Genomic DNA, 25,049 nt, shown 5'->3' on the forward strand with positions numbered 1-25,049 from the left:
ATATGACACGCTAAGCATCCGCATTACATGCTAAGAATCAAGTGTGTAACCTAGAGGTTGTTCTTACTTATCCTCTTACTTCTTGCACCGGCTATTCTGGCTATTGTATTTTATTATAATAGGTTGATAATCTATGGTATTTGGCAAGTATTATGTATGGCTCATAGGCTCTGACCAACTCAATGAAGCGCTGCTTTCACGACACATTAAAGAGGTTGTTTGGTTGTTGTTCGATAGGGCTGCATGCATTAAAATATTACTACTTAGCCCTCAGTGGTCATTGAGATTCAGTGCTGCAGCCTTGCTGTGGTCCCAGTGATTGTTGTGACAGATGATGTCACAGGAAATCAGCTGACTACTGCAGCCAATTAAAGGCTGCAGAATCATGTTCTCGAACTCCTGGCATCATGGCACTCAGAATGAATGCTAGGAGAATGAGCTTTCGATGACCCATCTTTAGAATGGGATACCGATTGATCAGCTGAGCAGGTGTATGCTGTCAGCAATGCCAATACACAGAGGTCTGAGCCGAAGCCTCCACGCTGACCGGCGCTTGTAACTGTGGGAGCCGTGCCTGCAGTTACAAGCGACGCCCACTATATTAAGGTCAGCGCAGAGGTTTTTCACTCCGACCTCTGTGTATTTGAAGCGAAAGACTTTCCGCCAGCCTCCCATGTAGTGGCCGGGCTTTTCACTGCAGGCATGGCTCTCATTGAAATCAATGGGAACCGTGCCTGCAGTTACGAGCATCGGCGACCACACAGAGGTTGGCGCAGAGGCTTCCGCGCTGACCTCTGTGTATTAGCGGCGCTGACAGCATGCACTCGCTCAGCTGATCAGTTGGAGTCCTGAGCGACGTTCCCTTGGGCGGTCAACTATTGATGATCTATCATGATGATAGGTCATAAATAGTATTTCCCTGGAAAACCCCTCTAAGTTAGGAAGTAACTATAGTGGTTTGTTCCAAAGCCCTGGAGCCTGATGGGGCCTAAATGAGCACAAAATTAATATTAAAAGCATCACACAGACTAAGAAACTGACTAAAAACAGAACACATAACCCAAGTAGATCTAAGCTAGTCAGAATTGAGATCACATGACCTACCTGAAGAAAAAGAGGCCATAGGTTTCAGACAAAGGAATAACTAACCAAGGCAATACTAACCAACTTATGTATACTGAGGGGGTAGCTACATCATGAATGAAAAAAATCACCGGAATGGCCCTTTAAGTTTATACTATTGAGGCTTTATTTACTCAAGCGTTTTTACGCGGCCATGTTTTCACACTGGCCAAAAATCACAACCATCTGAGGTATTGGATTCCAATGCATTCGTTCAGATGGGCGATTTTGCGGCGCCAGAAAAAATAGCACATATGCAACTAAAATCGGAAACCGCAATTATACGATCCCAGAAAAGATAGGTCTGGCTCTATCTATCAACGATTTACGCTGATGGCTCCCATAGACTCCTATGGGAGCCGGAAAAATAGGGAGAGAGAGGCAGTTTAGTGGCGCCCAACGTAGGGAGAAGCTTACATTCCGAGGATTTATGCTGAGCAAGCGTATTTTTTCGCTAATACGTGGCACCCGGCCATGTGAATGGACGAAAAAGCACTAATTAAGTTTGGGACTTGTTTGCGTCATCTCTTCATTCGCGCGTGTGGGCTACTTCAAAAACGCATGTGAAGGAGCCCTAAAAGCCATTGGCCTGATAGGGAGAAGTGATTTTCTCCTGATTGACTCCTTTCGTGAAGCCTTACAGCCATTACTCAGTATTAATTTAGTTTACATGCAATATCTGTGTATTCTGCGTGGTATCAGAACGCAGTCAAATTGGTACGGGAATATTAACATTCATATCACTGGAAACATTCTTTAGGCCATGTTACTTTTGCATCAGTAAACGACGAGGGAAAATAGGCAATTACAGGGCGTGCCATAGGAACACAAATGATTAGCTGCAGGTTGCCAGAGGCTGGAGCGGTGATTGTGTATAAACACTAAGTCAAATGACTTACCAATTGTTCACTTGAAGTATGGTGAGACCTGTGTCTTGTGCCAACTGTTTTTTCTGTTCTTCTGAGGGGTAGGGGTGCTGCAAGAAAAGCGAGAGTTGCTCTTTATTGTGATAGATCTTATTTGGTTACAAAAACAAATGCCAGCGTGCAGTCAATAATTAAAAGCGCAAAATGGTGAGGTGTGCCGCTCTTTTATTAGTTGCCTTCTACATCATCTAATTATTAGGCAGCACAGACATACCAATTATAAGAATTAGCGGAGTGAAGAAATAGCTATTAAGGAGCCCGGCTATTCAACTCATTCATTGTATCCTCAGTTGGCACACAGTAGGAGCAAGCATCGAGCAGGTATCATACCGGCAAACAATCAGATAAGCCGTTGTCCGCGCCACTTTGATATTTAATTTAGAACCTTCAGGAATAATGGGTGAGAATATTAAAAGAAAGAACCTCTTCTGGCACCGCGATCCACATGATGCGGCTCATCAACGAAATGCTGGGATTTTGAACGCACGCCAACTTAAGGTCACTCAACGCATATTTTGCCTGACATTAACATAACTGTCTTAGCCTAATCATGAGACGGAGAAGCCAAATGCTCTTATTCAAAAGGGGTTTTTTTCTAATTAATGTTATGGATAATAGAGGTATAAGATGTCCTAGGAGAACCCAAATGTACTTAACTAAGGAAAATTACATCATTCTCAATGACTTATTAAAAGATGTTAATTAACTAGTTTAAGGAACATATTCAATACTCTTGGAGATCAGAATTCTTTAAGTCCTGGGTCACTCGGAGAATATATACTAATTAATAGCCGTTTCTAGGTACGAGGATGGGAATTGTACATTCGGACGGGTGTTTTCAGATTAAAGTAACCCTCTGGTTTCCAAACAAGATTCCGTCCCGGGACAAGAGTAGAGTTGTTCTTCTCTACCGACCCGGCGATCCGCTGGTTCCCAGACCCATTTTCAGCATCCAAAAATGGCTGTAGCAATTTTCTAACTACCTAATGCACACTGATCTCAGATGGGCAAGAGCTGATCATGTGACCAGCTCTGACCAATGAGAGAGCAGGTATAGTGTATTTGTAGTCTAACATTACCAATGCACTGTAGAGATTAGGTAATCTGAAGATTCCATCGGCCATCTTGAAACTGGTGAAAATAGGACCTGGAACTGATCAATTGAAAGGATGGCAGAGAAGAACAACTGCAGTTAAAGGAGTTGTCCAGTTGTAAACTATTGGTGGCCTATTTTCAGGATAGGCCACCAATAGGTGATTAGTGGCTAAAACAAATCTTGTTATCTGTATAGCACCAACTTATTTTGCAGCGCTTTCAGGTAATATATTTATTCCCCACCACCAAGCTGGGTACTCATTTTACTGACGCCGGAAGGATGGAAGGCTAAGTAGACCTTGAGCCAGCTACCTGAACCATGTGGGGCTACCTGAACCATGCAAGAACTGAACTCACAACCTTCAGGTCATGAGCAAGAGCTTAGGACTGCATTTCTGCTGCCCTAGCACTCTACATCACACGAGTGTACCCATGCAGTGAGCTGATGTGTGCAGGAAGAGACAGCTTCGTTGCTCCTGAAGTGGCTGGGCTTGGTATTACAAGCAAAGTTCCCATTCCCTTTAGTTTCTGCAATACCAAGCCTGGCCACTGCAGTGGGAATGAGGTTGTCTGCTTCCTGCACAGATCAGCTCTGTGCATGAGTACATTGGCTCAGAGAACAACTGATCTATAGGTCTATGGATAAACATAACCCTACAAATCCACTATTAATGACCTATCCTGCGGATAGGTTACCAATAGTTTACAGCTGAACAGCCCCTTTAATGTACCCCCCATCTAGTCCTGGCACATAGTTTGTTATCAAAATTGGAGGGTTGCACCCCATAGAAAGAGTCTGGTTATTGATGGGCAGTAGCCTTGCCTGGCCATGTAATGACTTTAAGCAGACTGGAGATTATCGCCCAGCGACTCCATATTTTTGAAAGTTTTTTAGTTTATACAGACAATATAGTAAAAAAATTATAAAGACCCCCATCAATATTAGTTAAAAGTCATCTGAATCTGCAGATTTTGGTGGGACTGGCCAACTGTTGTATGCTTATGTGGTCTCCAGACTTTCCAGATGACAGATGAAGAGGCACCCTGAATTTAACATCCATTCATGTGTTCTTCCTGGAGATAAGCCACTGCCAGACCGCAGCTTTCTCCACTCTCTACCTGAAAACACATGAACCTGTGGCCGAACCAAGCTTTCATATGTTTGGGCGAGGTGGGAATATTACCTGTTGGCTAAACCAACATTTAGCCATCAGTTTTTGAAGGTGTACGGACACCTTAAGGGTCAAAATTAGCGAAAGACAACAGACCTAATGTCCATACAGTCTAGAGAAGTCCGCACTTGGTCGAGGTGCATGTCTTATGTCTCCAGTATAGTTTAATAGATACAAAGCTAATTCTGAATGGTAATCTTTACACCCACTGAGGTCAAGATAATAATCTGCATGCTAGATATATAAACAGCGCAGTAATTAAAAAAAACAATGCATGACAACTATAATTTCGGGTGGTGCGTGAATGTAATGCCAACGGTTACAAATATCTCGTGATGGGAAAATAAATTAAAAAAAGAAGTTATTTTATTTGTAAACAAGCCCATATGTTCTACTACATCTTTTAATGCAGAACCTAGACTCTATGTACCTTCTCTTTTTGAGAAAGAAAAGTCTTGACCACTTTGGCCACGGAAAGTCAATATTTATTAACTATGACGGAAGGACATTACAGTCCGCACGCAGAATGTGCCAACAATAACATATCTCCATTCATAGTATATATATATTTATTTGTGAATTAGCAGCAGTGCTGAGAACAGGCACCTGTGAGAAGCCCATTTCTGTATTAAAACATGCTGGTTAGGCTAGCTTTTAATTCCATTAGCATTATTTGCTAAGACGGATTAGACATGCCCTAACATTTCTTGCATGCCTGCTTGCTACACTCTGATCCACATATCACTCTATACAGCCCTGTTGTTTCTAAAAGCATTCCACCATTCCTCTGATTGATTGCTCATTGTGGCCTTTAAGAGGTGTAAAGAATATGTCAGCATCAGTAATTCCAGGCGGATTTGCTTATTTTTACTATGGGAAGTTGACGATCTACTTATAAACATGCCTTCTCGTATACCCATGTACACGGTTATTTATTTTGCTTTATACTATAATTTGCCAAAGGTCTAAAATATACTATTATTTTCTTAATTATTCACAATATATCTTGAAAGGAGTTTTCTGAGACTTAAAAAAATGACTGGCTTAGAATGGTGTAAAATGAAGGGAAAAAAAGGATACTCACCTACTCCAAGGCTCCTCGTCTAACCCCAGTGCCCACCACTCGGAACCCGGAGGAAGTGGTAGCAGTCACATGCTGTTCATGTGACTACTTCAGTGGCCATGGAAGCATCATCACTGATTGGTTGAGCAGTTACCTGCACAATGAACACCGTGTAAGCACCCACTGTTTCTTCCAGGTTCCAAGCATCAGACATTGGGGCTCCAATGGTGGATGAAGCTACAGTAGTAGGTGAGAATCCTTTTTGTTAACATTCTGGAAAGACCTTTAAGTATATAAATGTACACATACTGTAGAGCCTCGTGTGGTGCAGAGAAAGACAGCAGAAATGCAGTCTTAAAGGGGTTGTCCCGCGAAAGCAAGTGGGTCTATACACTTCTGTATGGCCATATTAATGCACTTTGTAATGTACATTGTGCATTAATTATGAGCCATACAGAAGTTATTAGAAATTTTTCACTTACCTGCTCCGTTGCTAGCGTCCTCGTTTCCACGGAGCCGTCTAATTTTCAGCGTCTAATCGCCAAATTAGACGCGCTTGCGCAGTCCGGGTCTTCTTCTTTTCTCAATGGGGCTCCGTGTAGCTCCGTGCAGCTCCGCCCCGTCACGTGCCGATTCCAGCCAATCAGGAGGCTGGAATCGGCAATGGACCGCACAGAAGCCCTGCGGTCCACCGAGGGAGAAGATCCCGGCGGCCATCTTCAGCAGGTAAGTAAGAAGTCACCGGAGCGCTGGGATTCAGGTAAGCGCTGTGCGGTGTTCTTTTTTAACCCCTGCATCGGGGTTGTCTCGCGCCGAATGGGGGGGGGGGGGGGGGTTGGAAAAAAAAACCAAAAACGTTTTGGCGCGGGACAACCCCTTTAAGCTTTCGCTCACAATCTGAATGTTGTGGGTTCCATGCCTGCTTGGGTCAGGTAGCCACCTCAAGGTTGACTCAGCCCTCCATCCTTCCGAGGTCGGTAAAATGAATACCCAGCTTGCTGGGGGGTAAAGATAAATGGCAATGATGGTAGGCAATGGCAAACCGCTCTGCAAAAACAGCCTGTCGAGAAAACGTCATGATGTGACGTCACCCTAGGAGTCAGGCATGATTTGGTGCTTCCACCACGGGACTTTACCTACACATAGTCAATGTCTTAGATTTCATAGTCACATATCATTTCAGCTAAACATATCCATCTTCAATATCTGTTGGCTGAACGGTCTATTGGCCAACAGCTACCTCTCAAAACTTCTCTATATACATGAAGAGTTGGTTTGGCCATGTGTTTGTGTGTTTTTACTAGGCAGAGAGGAGAAACCTGCAGCCAGACAGCTCTGGTGGCATATTATCTCTAGGGGCAATAGAAGTATTTGGCATCCAAAACATACTGTAAGGCTACTTTCCCACCTGCGTGAAATCAAACAGAAAAAAACGTATCTCTTATTTTTCCACATTGATTTCAATGGGGTTTTAAAAAAAAAAAAAACGGAAAGCAAATGAAAACCAAATGGAATTTTCATCCAAGAAAATAGAAACCTGATGGAATGGAAGCAAATGGACACCTTTCCATTTCTTTGAAACCCCATTGAAATCAATGGGGGAAAAAAATGGATCCTGTTTTCCAGTTTTATTTCAATTTCTCTACTTCAAACATGGAGCCGAGAGACGGAAACCTTGAACTGATCCCAAATACAGGTGTGAAAGCACCCTAATACTTCTTTCAAGGATTGTGAGTACCAAGCGTGTAAATGCACTACATAAAGGGAGATTAACAAAGAAAAAAGCATTATTTAATACTCATGCTCTTGACTTTGCATGTTGGCTTATCCCATGAAGAAAAACTCATGTGGTCTAATTTTAAGTAATTGGAGCAAACTGTGTAGAATGTCATAAAGAAAGCAATAATTGCTAGCTTGCCTCGAGCCATTGAAAATGAGAATTTAATGTCTGTTATGCTATATTAAATTGTTCTGCATTCTTTGCAACAGACAAGACCAGGCAAATTAAGCATCAAACCCATTTAGCCACCCTATAAAATAAACTAAAACAACATAAACACCTTTCAACGGAATAAATAATAAGACTTTATGATGTGAAATCATTTCCCCCAACTTCATTATTGTGTGTTCAAGTCATCTGATCTTTTCTCTGCATATTTATTGGCTTACTGTAGCAGAAACTTTCAATTTCATGAAAATCTATAATTGCCATAATCACATGAAAGCCATGACTTCATGCAGCTAATCCTCCCCAGCCAATGGTCCATAATGACACAGACCTTTTAACAGAAACTCAATACTCTTAAAAATACTTAAATGCTTTCCATCTTTCTTTAAAAAAAAAAGTGATTTTTTGGGGGGGTTGCATGTGCCTTTATTTTTTGGGAGGTGGTCTGGAGAGAAAGGAGGAGGATTAAGATGTTATCTACAAACAGAGCTAAAAGGCATGACCAGACAAGGTACCACCATGCTACAGGTTACTCTGCCAAAAAGAAATTTCAAGTTCACATTCTAAAGCCAATTATCCCCGCGCTCAGCATAAAAACGAAAACAAAAAAATGACAAAAAAGATCGTACATCAAGATTATCATCATATGACAAAAGTAGTAATTAATCATGTTCCTAATTGCAGCTAATGGCTCTTAGATGTTCTGAAAGGAAAGAATTCTATCTATATATGTGTAGGGTTTACTTTCACCTAAAGAGGAAACTTCACAAAGGGCAATTCAGGGAGTTTAGGAGCAAGAACAACTTTTTTGTGTTCCTAAGGGCTTATTTACACGAGCGTTTTCACGGCCGGACGATATACGCTACCATCTGATGCATTGGATGCCAATTAGAGATGAGCGAGCATACTCGCTAAGGCTAACTACTCGAACGAGTAGTGCCTTAGTCGAGTATCTGCTCGCTCGTGTCTAAAGATTCGGGGGCCGGCGCGGGTGACAGGTGAGTTGCAGCGGTGAGCAGGGGGGAGAGAGGGAGAGAGAGAGGGAGAGAGGGATCTCCCCTCCGTTCCTCCTCACTCTCTCCCGCCGCTCTCCGCCTGCCGCTGGCACCCGAATCTTTAGAGACGAGCGAGGCGATACTCGACTAAGGCACTGCTCGCTCGAGTAGTTAGCCTTAGCGAGTATACTCGCTCATCTCTAATTCCAATGCATCAGATCACACAGGCGTATTCCCGTGGCGTAAAAGCACCCGGACGGTAAATATAGCGCCGGGCAGCAACGATAGTCCTGGAACTATCTTTGTGCCCAATGACAGCGGCCGGAGAAGGGAGGTGGGAGGGAGTTTGGCAGCGTGACTGTCCAATGGGGACAGAACACATAATGTAGAGTGCTGTGGAATATGTATACGCTATATAAATAAAGGAGCTTATGATCACCAGCAGATGATTGAAATGATAAGTACAATTTAAATGAACTGATAGTATAACTAATTCTAAAGGCCCATTTACACGGAGTGATGATCGCTCAAAGATCACTCAAACGGCAGTTTAAGTGACAGCTTTGAGCGATCATTTTGTATAAACTATTAAGTAACTACTCAGCTACTTAATAGCAATTAAATGTGCAAATGAAGCCGTAGCTGAAAGCACTTAATCTCCCCAGGGCTCTTATCTGCATTCAGCTCCTTTGTTCTCCAATGGGAAACAATGCTATCAGCACTACCCACGGAGAACTGCTGATAAGACCGAATGGCAATTTTTAGGCTGGCCTGAATTTAACGATCAGCTAGCAGTGCACAAAAAGTGCATGATGGCTGCACGTTTAGACGCAACGATGATCGCTGAAGTGATCGCTTTTTAGCGATTTTTGAGCAATCATCGCTCCGTGTAAATGGGCCTTAACTACTGCATTGTACACTTTATACCACTGCAAATCTTCAAGGCCTGTAACTGTAGCCATATTTTTACCTGGGTTACAACCAAACATGGCGGCGCTATAAATCTTCCAAGCATCTTATAGCAAAAGAAATCAACCGACAATGTAAAAGGTATCTGAAGAAAGCTGTCTATCCTTCTCAAACAGAGACTTGGAGACTTTTGCCTGGTTGTCTCCATTAGCCTTGTACCATTATCTCTTAAAAGCTTAATTATTTGCAAACAATTGATCAAGATGGGAATATGAGAAAGGATATTCTAGGGCCAAGGGAGAACTACAATGCATTAGTAGAACAAACAAAATTACCTTTAGTTCTCACAAAAGAAATTAATGATTTGGACCATGTCTACGGGAGAGCAATAGTTGTAATGGTTCTCCTGGAGTGCTCTCAATTTCATCTAGGCTAACACCTAAAGAATCAGTGAAGGCCATAAAACACAGATTATGTATGAGACAGCTGACCCTCTCCCGGAATCAATGCTGCACATATCTTCAGTTTAACGCTTCGTGTCCTGTTAGATCTTTGTCTGTAGTCCCACCATGAAGACAACGTTCCATCTAATGTCGATAGAATGTTGTTGATGTTGAACCCTTTTTTTTTTTAAATGTTCCCCAAATCGTATATAAATATAATTTGACCGGTATATACAATAGCATTGATTTAACACTGGGAATAGCAAGTATTTCTCCATAGTTAAAAATACCCTTTCTTTAAACAGAAGGTACACAGCACGAAAACATACATTTTTTCAGGCTCAGTGGACACCTGCCCTTAAACCTTACAATCTAATTTTAGTGCCAGAGCAGCAGTGACTTGTCCAAGATCACAAGAGTTCTTACTGGACCAGTGATTTTGCTGGTTGGGAAAAAAAACAAAAACGTAAGACAAAAAAATGCAGAAGGTTTTAGTGGATGGAATTACTATATGTGAATATTAGTAAAGCTTAAAGGGGTTTGGGGGGCTTTAAAAAAATGACTTGTATAGAATTGTGTAAGAGACCATTCATTCATGTGAAATATTTCCGCATGATGCACCAAAAGGCGAAGAAAATTCTGCACCAAAATCCACGTGTATACATGCGAGTTACAGAGTAGAGACTCGTAGCAGCAAATTAAGCTGCCTCTTTAGGGCTCCTGCTCATAGACGGATATTTGCTGCGGAATCCACACCGCGAATCCGCAGCAAATACCGCCAGTTACTTCCTATGGCGATCTGCTGCTTCCTCCACATGAGCAGAAATCAATAGCAATTTCTGCCCGCGGAGAAAAAATCGCAGCATGCTCCATTTTCGTGCAGGATCCACATGGACAGCTTCCATTGAAGTCAATGGAAGCTGTCCGACCCGCGGCCATTCTGGAATGTGAATTCCGGAATAGCTCCGGATTCCGCATCATTGCCTAGTGACAGATCAGGAAAATCTGTACTGTGCATGTTTGCCGGCACGACGGACGGCTCATCTGCAGTACAGAAAAAGAAGAAAAGTGCAGGTACACATGGGTCTCCAGCCATGATCAGGGCCAGATTCCATGCGGGATTCTGCTGTTGTAATCCGGACCTGTGGTGTGCATCTTGCGAAAATGTTCTACACATGTGAAAGGTCCCTAAGGGATAGAAAAAAAGACATACTCGCCTACCCTAGCAGCAACCCATTCCACATTGGAGCCCTAGTGTCCACCACTTGGAACCCAGATGAAGCAAGCTGGCAGTCACCTGCAATCCATTTCACCATAGTATCTGATATTCATTGTATCTGAGGAAGAGGCATGCAGCCTTGAAACGTGCTATATGTTTTTTAATAAATGACGGAGACAGGTTTATTCCATGACTCTATTTTTTTTATTCCCAGAAGGTTGTGCATAGCCCTTGTTCTTTGCCTATTCTCCAAATTATCTCTACCCCCCTTCTAATAGTGATAAGTCATTTCAACCAGCACAGTTCAGCCAATTAGTTTGGCACCATCACCCACTGACTCCCTGGCCTCCTCGCCACTCCAAATAAAAGGGGTACTCCACCATTTCTTTTCTGGATTTCAATGAACAGCACATGACCACCAGCTTGCTTCTCCTGAGTTCCTAGCGGCGACGCCAAGGCCCAGCGCTGGATGGGGAGCAACTGGAGTATGTAAGCCTAACAATACATCCCATTCGATAAAATGAAATATCAAACATCACAATAGAAAGTTAATGTTTGACTAACTGCTATCCATATCTGTATTTCTGTAACCAAAAGCAACATAATGAATCCAGTAGTACTTAAATATGTTTGTTGCTCAGATGTTTCCAATGGAGCTTCTTAATCTTTGGAAGGGTGAGTACTTCTTAATCCTACGAAAAGACTTCATAGTAACGTTCATTTTGCCATAGATGGCTCCTCTAGGTAGTTTTCAAGTAGTTGTAATAGGAAGGGGTGTCATTAGTTTAATGGAAGTAATAATTCTAAGCTCGTGTTTTGTAAATATAATACATTTGACTAAAACGTTTAATTTTCTTGACAGTATATTATATATTTTCTTAATTAATTGATTAAAAAATGGCTATTTTTCCTATATCAATTTAGAACTTCCTTTATTAAGCAAAGTCAGAAGTAGACGTAGTGACACTAGGAAATAAAACAAGGCCACAGCACAGGCAGATGGAAAATGTCCAACTTTGATATCTTAATGAACCGCCTTGTTCGAATGTTCTCCTTTCATCAGAGTTTCCACCATTGGCAGCCTATGCGGATGCCAGGACAGTGATACAGGAGTTATCTTATCTGCTCTGGTAACCACGTATTAAAAACATTCTCTCCCTCACGGACATGCCCCCGTGACAGTATTTTGTAATGCACAGAGGAAATTTGAAAATAATCATACACAGAGCTCACTACGAGATAAACCAAGTCCAAACAAGTCCTGTCTCGGACCTCATTCCTAGTAATTCCTCTGACATAAAAGTGTCTCTACTTTAAACTGGGCAAAAATACAAAGGAAAGCTATATATTTGTGGAAACATTAAGATTATGGCAAGTAGGCTTGAAATAAAGTGGTTAAGAATGTCTACATCACTCTCGATAAAGACCACGATGGAAGAATCCCTTAATATTTCATGAGCAATGTGCTCTTTGCACACATAACATTTCATGTGTGAACGAGATAAATGATGTCACTCTTCTACAGAGTAATTCAGGACTTACGTTGTTAAAAGGAGATTTCAGTCTGAACTTAAACATTAACAAGATAGCCAAAGATAGGAACCCAGGAAAATAATATAAGTGAAATTATCCCGGACTTGTTAGGACTTTTTTAGTCCGTGTTCAAGGTTTTGGTCAAGTAGGAGCAGGGAGGCCATCGTGTTCTTTATAAATCAACACCCCATACTGGTTCTCATAGAAAGTGGATTGGAAGTGAGAAAGGGGCTCCCTTTCAATGTCCTACTTACTTCACCGAAATATGTAGCACCTGACTTAGCAAGCTATAAAGCTGCTTCTACTGTAAGTAGATAACAAATGTTCCTTAAGTTAAAGGGGCTGTACCAAGTTTGACTTTTATCACCTATCCCCGGGATAATTGATAAAAGTCAGATCTGTGGGTATCTCGAGAACGTGGCTCTCCAGAGCACTCTTCTCTGGAGCATCCTTCTCACTTTGGGTTCACTGCGCCCACCTAGTGACGTGGAGATTGAAAGTAGTGGCAGTCGCACATGTGTAGTGCCGCTCCAGTCATTTCTATGGGACTAATGGAAATAGCCAAGGCAGTCAAACTGAAGATGAATGAAGCAACACCACATACGCGCAATCGTGGCTCAATTCAATGTCCTCCTCATTGTGGGGATGAGAGAGAGGGAGACTCGAGATCTTCGTTCTCAGAATTGTGGTGAGACCCTCACTAATCAGACTTTCATCACCTATCTTTACGCACCACCCATTCAGACCCTGCATAAGGCCCAACATAGTTTATCCAAAGTTCTCCTTGAAGTCATCTTGTGTGGATATGGCCACCAATAGGGCACTGAGTGAGAAATCACTTAATGGTCACAGCCACTTGGACTTTATTTCTCCTTGGACAATTGTCGGCTGCTCATGTGCCCAAAAGTCGTCCAATGGAAAGGTACATTTACCAGCACATAAAAAATTGTATTAATCAAGAGGGGTAACCACAAGTAAAAACAGCTTCCAAGTTAACCCTTTCCAATCCAATTTGTATCCTGGTTTTCCTAGGGGGCTTACTCTTTTTCTGCTGTTATACAACGGCGCTATCTGTTGGCTAAAGCCAGTACTGCATGAGGTGACACATTGGATAGCCTCCAACAGCAGAGAGGCTGGCAATATACAGTAAGAGAACCCAGACGGACGTCTTCCAACATCAGAGCTGTACAGCCTTAAATAATAATGTCTTCAGAGGTCAGACAGTGGATTGGAAAGGGTTAAAGATGAAATGGAACATATGTGACACAACTTGAGTCTTAATGGGAGCAACAGTAGAAAAATGCATTTAGCAGGTCTTTTTTGTAAAGGTTTTCACTGTGTACCTTAGAAAATGTAAATTTTTTTTTGCGCTTTATATAATTTTAGGTTTTGATTTAGCTTTTTTGGCATATCATGATTCTATAAACCAGACTCCATTATTTATGAGATTTCCTGTTACTTCTGATCTTTTACATGTTGTAGTTAAAAAGCCCCCAAAAAATAGATCAATGCCTCTATGAACAAGAAACCTCCCAAGTATATTCGTAAACTCCTTAGAAATGTTTCACTCCCTGGCTTAATTATTTCTGAGATACTACAAAATATTATGATGGCACAGATAATCCTCATATTCCTATGGTCTAAATAGCTAACACCTGTTCCATTCTGAAACGTGTCCGTTCGAGTTCACTCTTTGTCAGTTGTTGGAACTAAAGAATAAATGGAGATTGTTATGTCTTGAATGGGTGTGGAGCTGCTGGGAAGGAAGGGAAGTTGTGGGGAGTGAGCGAGGCATGGCTAGATAACAGGTCTGTAATAGTTGATGTAATGCGCCTGCTTGTATGATAGCTTTCAAAGTGTCATTTTTAATGAAGGGTTAGACATAAGGAAAAGGAACGGGGCAAATATTCCTTTTTAGAAGGTAAACAAGTTCGTATTTAGTTCAAAAACTTTCTTGAGTTAACGTTTAGAAAAAAATTAATATAATTGATGCAATAACAGAAATCTTGCTAGTTTACATTTAATAACTTAATGAAAGAGCAAAGGAAGAGATTGAGCCTGCACCTAGGCCCTGGAGTCAAATGCACTTGAGGGATCCAATTCTACAATGGGGTCCAGGAGTCTAAAGTTACACCTGTCAAAGATAAGGACCCCATTAGATACATACATGAATATAGGTAAAGGTAAAGTCCCCTGATGCAAGTACCGAGTCCTGACTACTCCAAGAGTAACGTCACATCGTGATGCTTTCTAGGCAGACTGTTTTGCCATTGCCTTTCCCAGTCTTCTTTTAACCCCCAGTAAGCTGGGTACTCATTTTACCGTCCTTGGAAGGATGGAAGGCTGAGTCAACCTTGAGCCGGCTACTTGAACCCGCAACCTTCAGGTCGTGAGCAAGAGCGTAGGATTGCACTTCTGCTGCCCTAACACTCTGCACCACAGAGTATGCATGAATATACTTGACTTCAAGGGGGGTTTTCTGAGACTTTAAAAAAACAACAGGCTTAAAATGCTGTGAAATACAAAAAAAAAGAATACTTGCCTATCCTAGGGGCTCCCCATCCAGTAGAGCGATATCGGTAGCAGCCACTCAGAACCTGGAAGAAGTAGTGGGCTGTTATGTGTCATTCACTGTGCATGTGACTGCTCAGCCAATCACAGGCTTCAGTGGTGACTCTTCCAGCCTGTGATTTGTTAAGCGATCACATGCACAATGAACACCACATGACCACCTGCCATTTTTTTCCAGGTTCCAAAAGCTGGGTACTGGAGATGTAGTACTGGATGGGGAGCCACCAGAACGGGCAATTTATTAATCTTTTCTTAATTTCACCCTATTTTAAGCAAGTAAAAAAAAAATTAATGTCCCGTAAAACCCCTTTAAACTTTTTGAGGCCATCGGGGAAAAAAAAAACATGTATGGCTCCTCCCTTTAAATTCAGTTTTCAAGCTTGTAGACCACGGTGCGGTCTATCCCGTATAACCCACTACAGTTAATTGCGGTTTCCTCTTGCTTCTTTTGATAATACACCCAAATGTACAACAATGAGATATTAATATAATCTAGGTTTTCAGCACTAGACCGTGACCATATTTTCTGTATCCGACTCCTAAAAATAAAACGTAGGTCTTATATGTTATTTTATTTCAATTTTCTAAATTAGGCTTGCTGTTTCAGTGAATGCTTTTTTGTCCCTGAGTGAACATTATCAAAGATGCACTTTGTGCTAGTAATTTGCATTACAAAAGCGGGGCATAACGTAGTCTTAGAACATAGCTTGAATTTATAGTAGCTGAGCTCCGTATCTTTATAAATACTTGAATGTAAACGAGGCCGCTCTTAGCTGTGAAATCACTCAGTGGAGCATTGTATTTCCGAATGCCTCCATCATTTGTGAGACCCTGTTCTGGCTTTAGAAACCAATGATATGTATGTAGATTTGCATAGGATAGGGGTAAAAATTAGTGGCAGGTGGACAAATATATAGAAGATATAAGAGGTATAAAGAAGAGAGATTCCAAAAATGGGGCTTATAAAGTGTCTGCAGCAACCTACATTGGTTGCTGCAGACACTGTTTTAGTATTATTATTAACAATATTATTATATATGTGTTTATATATTATATATTATTATATGTGTGTTTATATATTATATATGTGTATATTATTATATATTATTATATGTGTGTTTATATATTATATATGTGTATATTATTATATTATTATTATATTTGTGTTTATATATTATATATGTGTATATTATTATATATTATTATATGTGTGTTTATATATTATATATGTGTGTATTATTATATTATATTATTATTATATGTGTGTTAAATGTTTAACTCAGTTAATACCGGTACCAAGTGCTACGGTCAAGGCACAGCGACTAAAACAACACAAAAAAATTAAATCTGTGTATTGTTTGTGCGTCTGTCTGGATCTAGAAACTTCCTGACAATGTGATAATTATTTTACTATTATTATCATTATTGATTATGTATGATTTTTCAAAAAAGCCTTTTCGTTGTCTCACTAGGTCGACCATCCTACTAGTTATTACCGTCCTACTCAATATTAAGGCAGCCTGCACACGGCTAGGTCGTATTCTACATTCGGGATCCCGCAGTGGAATACAACTCTGTGCCCAACTAGTGACCCCCGTGTACCTGTCCAGATCTGTATAGCGGATATACGGCCATTACTAGGTGATGACACGGACCCCGCAACCTTTCCGCAATGATGATTGTGGAAGTCGCGGGGAGGCTGGATTTCATTGACTTCAATGGAAGCCATTTGTATGGAAGCCACATAGAATCGCAGCATGCTGCGATTTCTTCACCGCGAGCGGAAAATCTCGATTGATTTCCACTCGTGTAGAGGAAATCGAATTTTTGCCATAGCATGTAGAGAGGAGCAAGCATACTTGCTAAGGACAATTGCTCGATCGAGCAAAGGTTCGGCTGCCGGCGCGGGTGACAGGTGAGTTGCAGCTATGAGCAGGGGGGATCGGGGGGGAGAGAGGGAGAGAGTGATCTCCTCTCCGTTCCTCGCCGCTCTCCCCCGCCGCTCCCCGACCGCCGCCGGCAGCCGAATCTTTGCTCCTGAGCGGGCAGGTACTTGCTAAGGGCATGCTATTGCCGGCATTTGCTGCAAAATCCAGAGGTAGATGCCGCTCCGTATTCTGCAATGCAAATCCACCCATGTGCAGGCGGCCTTACCGAGAATATACAGTAGTTTATGTTTTTCCATGTCAGATTGAACAGGTCCCTAAGAACGAGTTTGAATGGACGAGTGCAGTATCAGTTCTAGCTTATCACACTTGTAAACTAATAATTTTTGCCTGCAAATGCGTTGTATTTTGCGAAAAAACTGCGTTGCTGCACTTGTGGTTGTCACACGTATTTTTCCCACGTGTGAAAATCGTGTATTGTTTCAATCGCAGAAATCACATTGCACTTGCATGAAAATCGCATTTACATGCGAGTGCAATGCAATTTTTTTAAGGCTCCCATAGGAAATAATGGGCATTTTTTAAACAAGAACTTGGGTTTTTTGGATCATCGGTCCTACAGAAAAATTGCTGGATAAACATACTTAAATTAATGTGTTCTTTCTACTCCGCAATCAGACGGAAGCTGTGTGTGAAAATCCCCTATGTGAACACACCCTTAGGTGCGGTTTGGCATTAGTCCATGTCCGGATTCTTCTTTATTCTGTACTGCCGATGTGCCAGCCATTGCGCCAGTGCGCATGCGCAGTACTGATTATTCTGTGCCATTGCAAGGCGTTGATTAGGATCACACGACCTTTCTGCAATGATAATTGCAGAACAGCCACGGGTCGGACCCGCATGAAATCCACGTAGAAATAGAGCATGCTTGCAATTGATTTCTGCTTGTGGGCAGGAAAAAACGCTTTTCCACAGCATGCTAAGGTATTTGCTGCAGAATCCGGACGCAGATGCCCGCTCCGGATTCCGCAATGCAAATCCAGCCTTAGTGCAGAAAACTAGCAAATTTCTATCATAGATTTCAATGGAAAGGCTGAAATCCACAGCAAAATCCGCAGAGAGTGGATAAAATTTTGAAAATCTCATCCACATTGCTGCGACTGTAAAAGCTTCAGATTTTCAGTCTGGCAAATCCACCTTCTGTGAACATGGTCCTAGGGTATGTTCACACAGAGGATTTTTGCTGCAGATTTCATGCCTAGTCCACGTGCCTTTCAAATCGGGTGCATGTCCACGCCATCTAAGTGTTCCATTTATTCGAGTAGAACTCTGTAGTGTAGACTATACGGCAGGAATTTTATCCACATGTAGAATTGGAATCTGCATAGAGAAACAGTGGATGCAGAAGCCACATTGGAAAATCCGCATGTGGATTTGCCTATTGAAGAGGTCTACAAATTCGAATGCAAATCCACAGCAGAAATCTGTGGCTCAGCTGTGGATTTCTGCCACAGTTTTTTTGAATTTTCCAATATATTTTTCAAAAAGAAGACACATACAGTACAAGTAGACTTTGTTCATTAACCTATACCACAAAAGCAATATGGTAAGCGTTCAACTCGAGGTGCTATCAGTGAGTCCCTCTGGGGATAATGAGACAGTTAGCCGGAGATGTCCAAGATCTTGTAGGGGATAGAGCTATTAACTGTGAGTCCAGCAAAGAACAGCTATAGCTTGATGGGATTTATGGCGGGGGGCTTGCTTCTTCTAGTTACCACACCTTAGCGGGTGTATCTAAGAAAGGCACCTATGGTCCACGGTGTGGCCATTGGCTTAAGATGAAGCACCTCGAGATCCGATCAAACAATATAACTTGTCGCTATGATCAGTATGACAGTAAAAGAACCGGTATGAACAACAGAATCAAGTTATAGGGGTTGGGGTGGAGAAGGGGGGATGGGGAAGGTGGGGAGGGGGTAATGGGGGAGGGAAAGTGGGGGTGGATATCACATTAGGCTCACAGGGATGGCTCGCTCTCTCCTTCCAAGGCTCTGTTGCCTCGTCTGCGTCGGAGACTCCACCTCCGCATCCAACGCCCGATGTCCTGTCCGACCACTGCCACCAACATCGCTCAACTGTGAATGTCTGCCACAAATTTTAAGGCAGAACCCTCTTGGAAAAATCTGGCACAGATTCCAGTCTGAACATAACTTTTAAGCTTAAAATGAGCAGTTTATAAAAATCAAGTCTATTTAAAATATAAGCTCTGAATATTCTTCACACATATAGTATGTCTGTGAATGTTCTTGGATGTCTTTACAACTTCAGATAAGTGAGATAAAGTAGTGATCATGAGACAGATATTCTGCTGAGCTTCCTGTCATTACCAGAACACTAGAGTCAACCTCAATTGGCTATTATTTTCGAAATAGTTAATTTTTATCCCATGCTCCCCGTGTTTTCTTTATTTTAATTATCTATATCGGGTAATGTTCCTTTAAGTACTTTGTATTTCTGAAAGTTGTTAAAACTCTCTCCTTAAAGTGCCTAAAACTATACGGGGACATTGAGAACAGAGCCAAAACTTGATGAGAGCTTTATTCAAACTAGTATAGCCTTGTTTGATTTTATATTGCCCTAAAGCTACTTGTAAAAACAGCAAACAGGATGGAATAACTGAAATAATATAGAGAGCTGATGACTTCATAAACAGATCAAGTCAGAGCTCTTTATTGCTGACTGCAGTAAAGAAAAGGAAAATTCTCCTAATGTCTGAAGAACAGACCTGCGGTGGCCATAGACACGGAGATATGGCCACCATCCAAGTAGTGTCGCCCTACTCGAATGTTCAACACATACATGTAGAGATATTGTGCTACATTGACATCAATGGAACATTTTCAACAGTTACTAGCAACAATTACTAGCTGTAAATTATGTCAAGGGTCTCAACTAGCTATCGGCATCCACGATCCACGTACTCAGGGCTATCGTAGGGCTTATGGAGCGATAAATCACTTGCACAAGCAAATGAGTAAATGATAACAGCATGGGCGTAACTATAGAGGGTGCAGGGGATGCGGTTGCACCCGGGCCCAGGAGCCTTAGGGGGCCCATAAGGCCTCTCTTCTCCATATAGGGAGCCCAGTACTATGAATAAAGCATTATAGTTGGGGGCCCTGTTACAGGTTTTGCATTGGGGCCCAGGAGTTTCAAGTTATGCCTCTGTGCAGCATGGTTTAGGTATGGGTACGGGTACAGATACAGATAGAGGGGGGGGGGGCCCAGCTCACCTTTTGCATCAGGGCCCCTGAGCCTTTAGTTACGCCCCTGGATAACAGATTTATTTTCTGCGGCCCAATTTCGTTTGGGATTGGGACTGCTAATCGTTCAGTCATTCACATTCACTCAAAAGAGCGATTACAGGCAACTGTAGGTTCGTGTAAACACGGGACACATCAGGGCTAGTGAGCCAGAATCACTCACTAGTCCTAGTTGCTCGGTTTTCAGCTCAACTCAAAAATGAGTGACTGTCAGCCCATTTAAACAGGCAAACATTCACTCCAGTGTGCTTTGCCTCCGTGCAGTGCGTGAGCATTGGTCCTATGTGAAATCACAGTAGTGATAATCACTGGGATGGCTGTGGGGTGCTCAAGTTCCTTTTTTTTCTTTCAAGGCTCGTCCTCTTGTGAAAAATTTTTCTTTCAAGGCTAGCCCTCTGGTGCCAATTATCTTGGTAAGGTAAAGTCTCCTGGTGCAAGTACTGAGTCATGACTGACTTCTCGGGTGAAGTCACACTGTGACGTTTTCTTGATAGTTTTCTCAATGGTTTGCCATTGTCTTCCCTAGTCATCTTTTACCCACAGCAAGCTGGGTACTCATTTTACCAACCTCAGAAGGATGGAAGGATGAGTCAACCTTGAGTCGGCTACCTGAACCAAGTGGGGATTGAACCTGCAACCTTCAAGTCGTGAGTGAGAGCTTAGGACTACATTTCTGCTGCCTTAACACTTATCTTGGGATATGTGTAAACAGGTGAAAAAGTAAGGGGGGACATATGTGTATATCTGTAAAAAATTAACAAGGGGCGAGAGGAAAGGTCCCATTTCCCCTACCTTTCTATCAAAATGTTTAGTCTTTCTCGATATTGGCAAATACAACCTAAATCATTATTTCTGACATGTTCAGCTCCCAGGAAAGTTGTTTCCATGTACTTTTTGAGGACTTGCCCAACAGGCTTCTCTAAAAGTTCTGTTCTGTAGGTAACAGCTATAATATCACCTACCCCTACCCCTTTAAAGGGGATGACCATTCAGAACTACCTCTGTCTATACAGGGCTTCTATGGCTCATAGTGTTATACACCAGTGTTCAGTACTAGCATTGAGCAAAACAAACAGTAGAGCCCTGTTTCGGGTAGAACTTGGCTAAAAGCTTAAAGGGGTTGTCCCGCGAAAGCAAGTGGGGTTATACACTTCTGTATGGCCATATTAATGCACTTTGTAATGTACATCGTGCATTAATTATGAGCCATACAGAAGTTATTCACTTACCTGTTCCGTTGCTAGCGTCCCCGTCTCCATGGTGCCGTCTAATTTTTAGCGTCTAATCGCCCAATTAGACGCGCTTGCGCAGTCCGGTCTTCTCCCTTCTGAATGGGGCCGCTCGTGCCGGAGAGCGGCTCCGTGTAGCTCCGCCCCATCACGTGTGCCGATTCCAGCCAATCAGGAGGCTGGAATCGGCAATGGACCGCACAGAAGACCTGCGGTCCACCGAGGGTGAAGATCCCGGCGGCCATCTTCACAAGGTAAGTAAGAAGTCACCAGAGCGCGGGGATTCAGGTAAGCACTATCCGTTTTTTTTTTTTAACCCCTGCATCGGGTTTGTCTTGCGCCGAACGGGGGGGCTATTGAAAAAAAATAAACAGTTTCGGCGCGGGACAACCCCTTTAATTTGGGTCTGTGCTGAATTGAACTTTCAGTGAAGTCCAATCTGAAACAAGATTCTACTGGTTCGATTCGGTCAACACTACTCACATGTTTCAACCCCCATGCCACATTTGGAAAGATGGTGGTCTTTTCTAGACAACCCCAATGAATACGTCAGCTGACAAAAAAGTATAAATCCTTATATAAAAAGGACTAATAAAAATCTTGTAACATATAGTATGTAAGGCCGAAAAAAAAGATGTGTGTCCATCCAGTTCATTCCCCCAATGTTGATTCAGAAGAAGCCAAAAAAACCCCCAATGAGGTAGAAGCCAATTTTCCCCATTTAAGAAAAAAAAATCCTTCCTGTCTCCAATCTGGCGATCGGAATAATCACCGGATCAAAAACCCTTTAAACTTTTATGAAAACTGTGCTGCAACAGGATGACTTTCCTACAACACAGATTGGGTCGTAGAATAAATTTTCCAACCCAAATTAAAAACATTTGTCGAAAACCAATGCATTTCTAAAGGCAAACCTCTAGGTTTCTCTCTACATTGGATCCTCCAGACTGAAGACGCTCAGGGGGCCACGAACATTTTCTAATATTTCTTCTCCGTCACCACAGAGCTACGGTTCAATGCAAGCAAAATTACCCATGTGCTATCGAGTCTAGCCATTTTCGTCTTCCGTCTAGGAGTTGCCAAGGTTGTATTCTCATACAGCATGTTTTATTCACACAGACGTCAGGATATTTTACTTTCAAGTGTACCTAAAAGTAATAATTGCCTCATAAGCCATTCGCTCCTAAGCCCCACACCTCTCTTTACCGCAAATCACTTTTTTTCCCCCTTCCTACGGAGCGAGATGGGGGAATTACAATTACAACATTATTAAACAGCCCATCTTCCCAACAAAATAAGTGGTACATAATTTCCAGTGTTAATTTCGCCACTTAAAATACAGTTATAGTGTAGCTTCATCTCATTAAAGATCATTGTCCCCAGTAGACTGTTGAATTTAAGGAGGACTCTCACTGTTCCACACCTGCAGCTCAGGTTGCTATGTGATGACGGCTGAATACAAACAGCAGATTTGAGCTTGCTGGACTGCAACTGATGAGCCTAGGCTAATTCAGAGGTGATTATGTAGTTTACTGGACCACTAAACCTCTTTAAGCTTGTAATTACTGCCTATTTGAGTAAAGAACATTCAAAAGCAATTCGCTTGCATCGCGCCTGCCACAGCTGGAAGCTGCCTGCCAGCATTCAGAGGGGACATTGAAATCTACAGGGACGAGGGCTTCAAGCACAGCTAGCAGGTATTAACATCAGCAGCCAAGTGTTTTCACATTCCTTCTCACCTTTCACCATCAAGTACGCCGTTAACCCCTTGGCAATTCCGAGTGGCTTTTGGTAACGCCAAACCCATTACTTTCCACCTTAAACGCCTCGCCTACTCATAAAAATGTGTGAGAAGTATCAAAATGAAATTAAACACCCCTATCATTTCAGGGCTACTGAACTGCCGTCCTCCATGGCCAGAACCAACCCCCGTCGAAAGCAAAAAAAAAAATCCTAAAAACAATATAGCGCTCAGAGATATTTGTATATTATGAGCGGTCGGTATGCACATTTTTCCACTGCATTTCATTACGTTACCATGAGACATGACATAATGTAAAATATTTATTTAGCTAGCCCGCGGTGTACAGCGAGTCTTAAATCTTATTTTGCTATAAACCAGTTCAAAATCAAAAGGATAAAGAGGACATTGACAGCTGTTACGGCATTTTATTTTCCAGTTCGTTTTTTTTTTAGATATTTCTACGGATAAGTGTTTTCTCGAAAACTGTCATTATTCGCATTTGGGAATACAATGTTGCTATAGTAATCGTCATACACATGGGTGGATGCAGGGGCGTAAGTAAAGGCTCAGGGGCCCTGATGCAAAAGGTGAGCTGGGCCCCCCTTCTATCTGTATCTGTACCCGTACCCATACCTAAACCATGCTGCACAGAGACATAACTTGAAGCTTCTGGGCCCCAATGGAAAACCTGGAACGGGGCCCCCAACTATAATGCTTTATTCATAGTACTGGGCTCCCTATATGGAGAAGAGAGGTCTTATGGGCCCCCTAAGGCTCTTGGGCCCGGGTGCAACCGCATCCCCTGCATCCTCTATAGTTACGCCCCTGGGCGGATGCAATTTAGGGCTGTGAAAAATGCACCTTTTTCGCAGCGTTTGTATGTGTGTTTTTGGGGTGCATTTTCTTTTTTCACGGCCAGGTTGCCTCTGTATTCCGAGAGTTTTTCAAACGTGCAAAAAAACATCAAGAATTCCCAAATTATGTCATTTTTTTTCCAACTGTCTCCAGGCAACAAGTATAAAAAGAAGCAGTGCATGCACATGCAACTGCATATTTGCTGCGTTTCTACGCAACCCTCTAGACTTTCTGGGCCCCCTGTCCACGACAGTAATTTCGCCAGGGGTAAATCACCGGCGAATTACGCCGTCTGAATCTTTCCATAGCATTGCTATGGAAAGCGCCGGCCCCCTGTCCACGAGCGGAGAATCATTGCGATTTTCCGCTTGCGGCAGGCAATTTGCAGCATGCTGCGAATTGCTCCGATTCTCCGCTGTCAGCCTATCTGTTAGATTAGGCTGACAGCTGAGATCCATCTGCGGCTCTTGCTTCCGGATGGCAGCTCCCGCAGCGGAGCTCCGACGCGGGATACCATGACGCCCATGGACAGGGGGCCTTAATTGGCGCTTTCGGTCATTAATATGGAAAAAGTGGGGAAATGGTTCTACTTTTATGTGCATAAAATACAGTATGTTGCAAAAGTTTTAACCAGATGTGGCGTCTGATTGGCTCCAATTTTATTCTGCAGCAGGACAACGACCCCAAACATGCGGCCACGTCATTAAGAACTATATAAAGAAGAACAAGGAATCCGGCAAGTGATGATATGGCCCCACAGAGTTCGGATCTCAATGTCTGTCTGGGATTACATGAAGAGGTAGAAGGATTTGATCAAGCTGACATCTACAGAAGATCTATGGTTACTTCTCCATGAAAAAAAATGCATGATGTAGACTATAGAGTCAAGTTGGCCATCTGAAGTGGACAGACTGCGACAGATGAAATGTAAATGACATCTTATATCCAGTTTCCATGAGTCTTCAATGCATGGGAAACACTAATACTAATGAATATGTACGTACCCATAACGGCAG

General features: G+C 42.4%; 1 protein-coding gene across 5 annotated transcripts in view; it reads right to left on the reverse strand.

Annotated features, from left to right (window-relative positions):
* The window catches only part of MEIS1 (Meis homeobox 1), a 167,715-nt gene that overhangs the window by 32,558 nt on the left and 110,108 nt on the right, over positions 1–25,049 (reverse strand). For all 5 annotated transcript variants that reach the window (XM_066595474.1, XM_066595473.1, XM_066595478.1 and 2 more), the window contains exon 9: positions 2,022–2,098. In XM_066595474.1, coding sequence (XP_066451571.1) covers positions 2,022–2,098 — 77 coding nt within the window. The remainder of the gene's footprint in view (positions 1–2,021; positions 2,099–25,049) is intronic.

Source organism: Eleutherodactylus coqui, chromosome 3 (genome assembly GCF_035609145.1).
Source record: "Eleutherodactylus coqui strain aEleCoq1 chromosome 3, aEleCoq1.hap1, whole genome shotgun sequence".
NCBI lineage: Eukaryota > Metazoa > Chordata > Amphibia > Anura > Eleutherodactylidae > Eleutherodactylus > Eleutherodactylus coqui.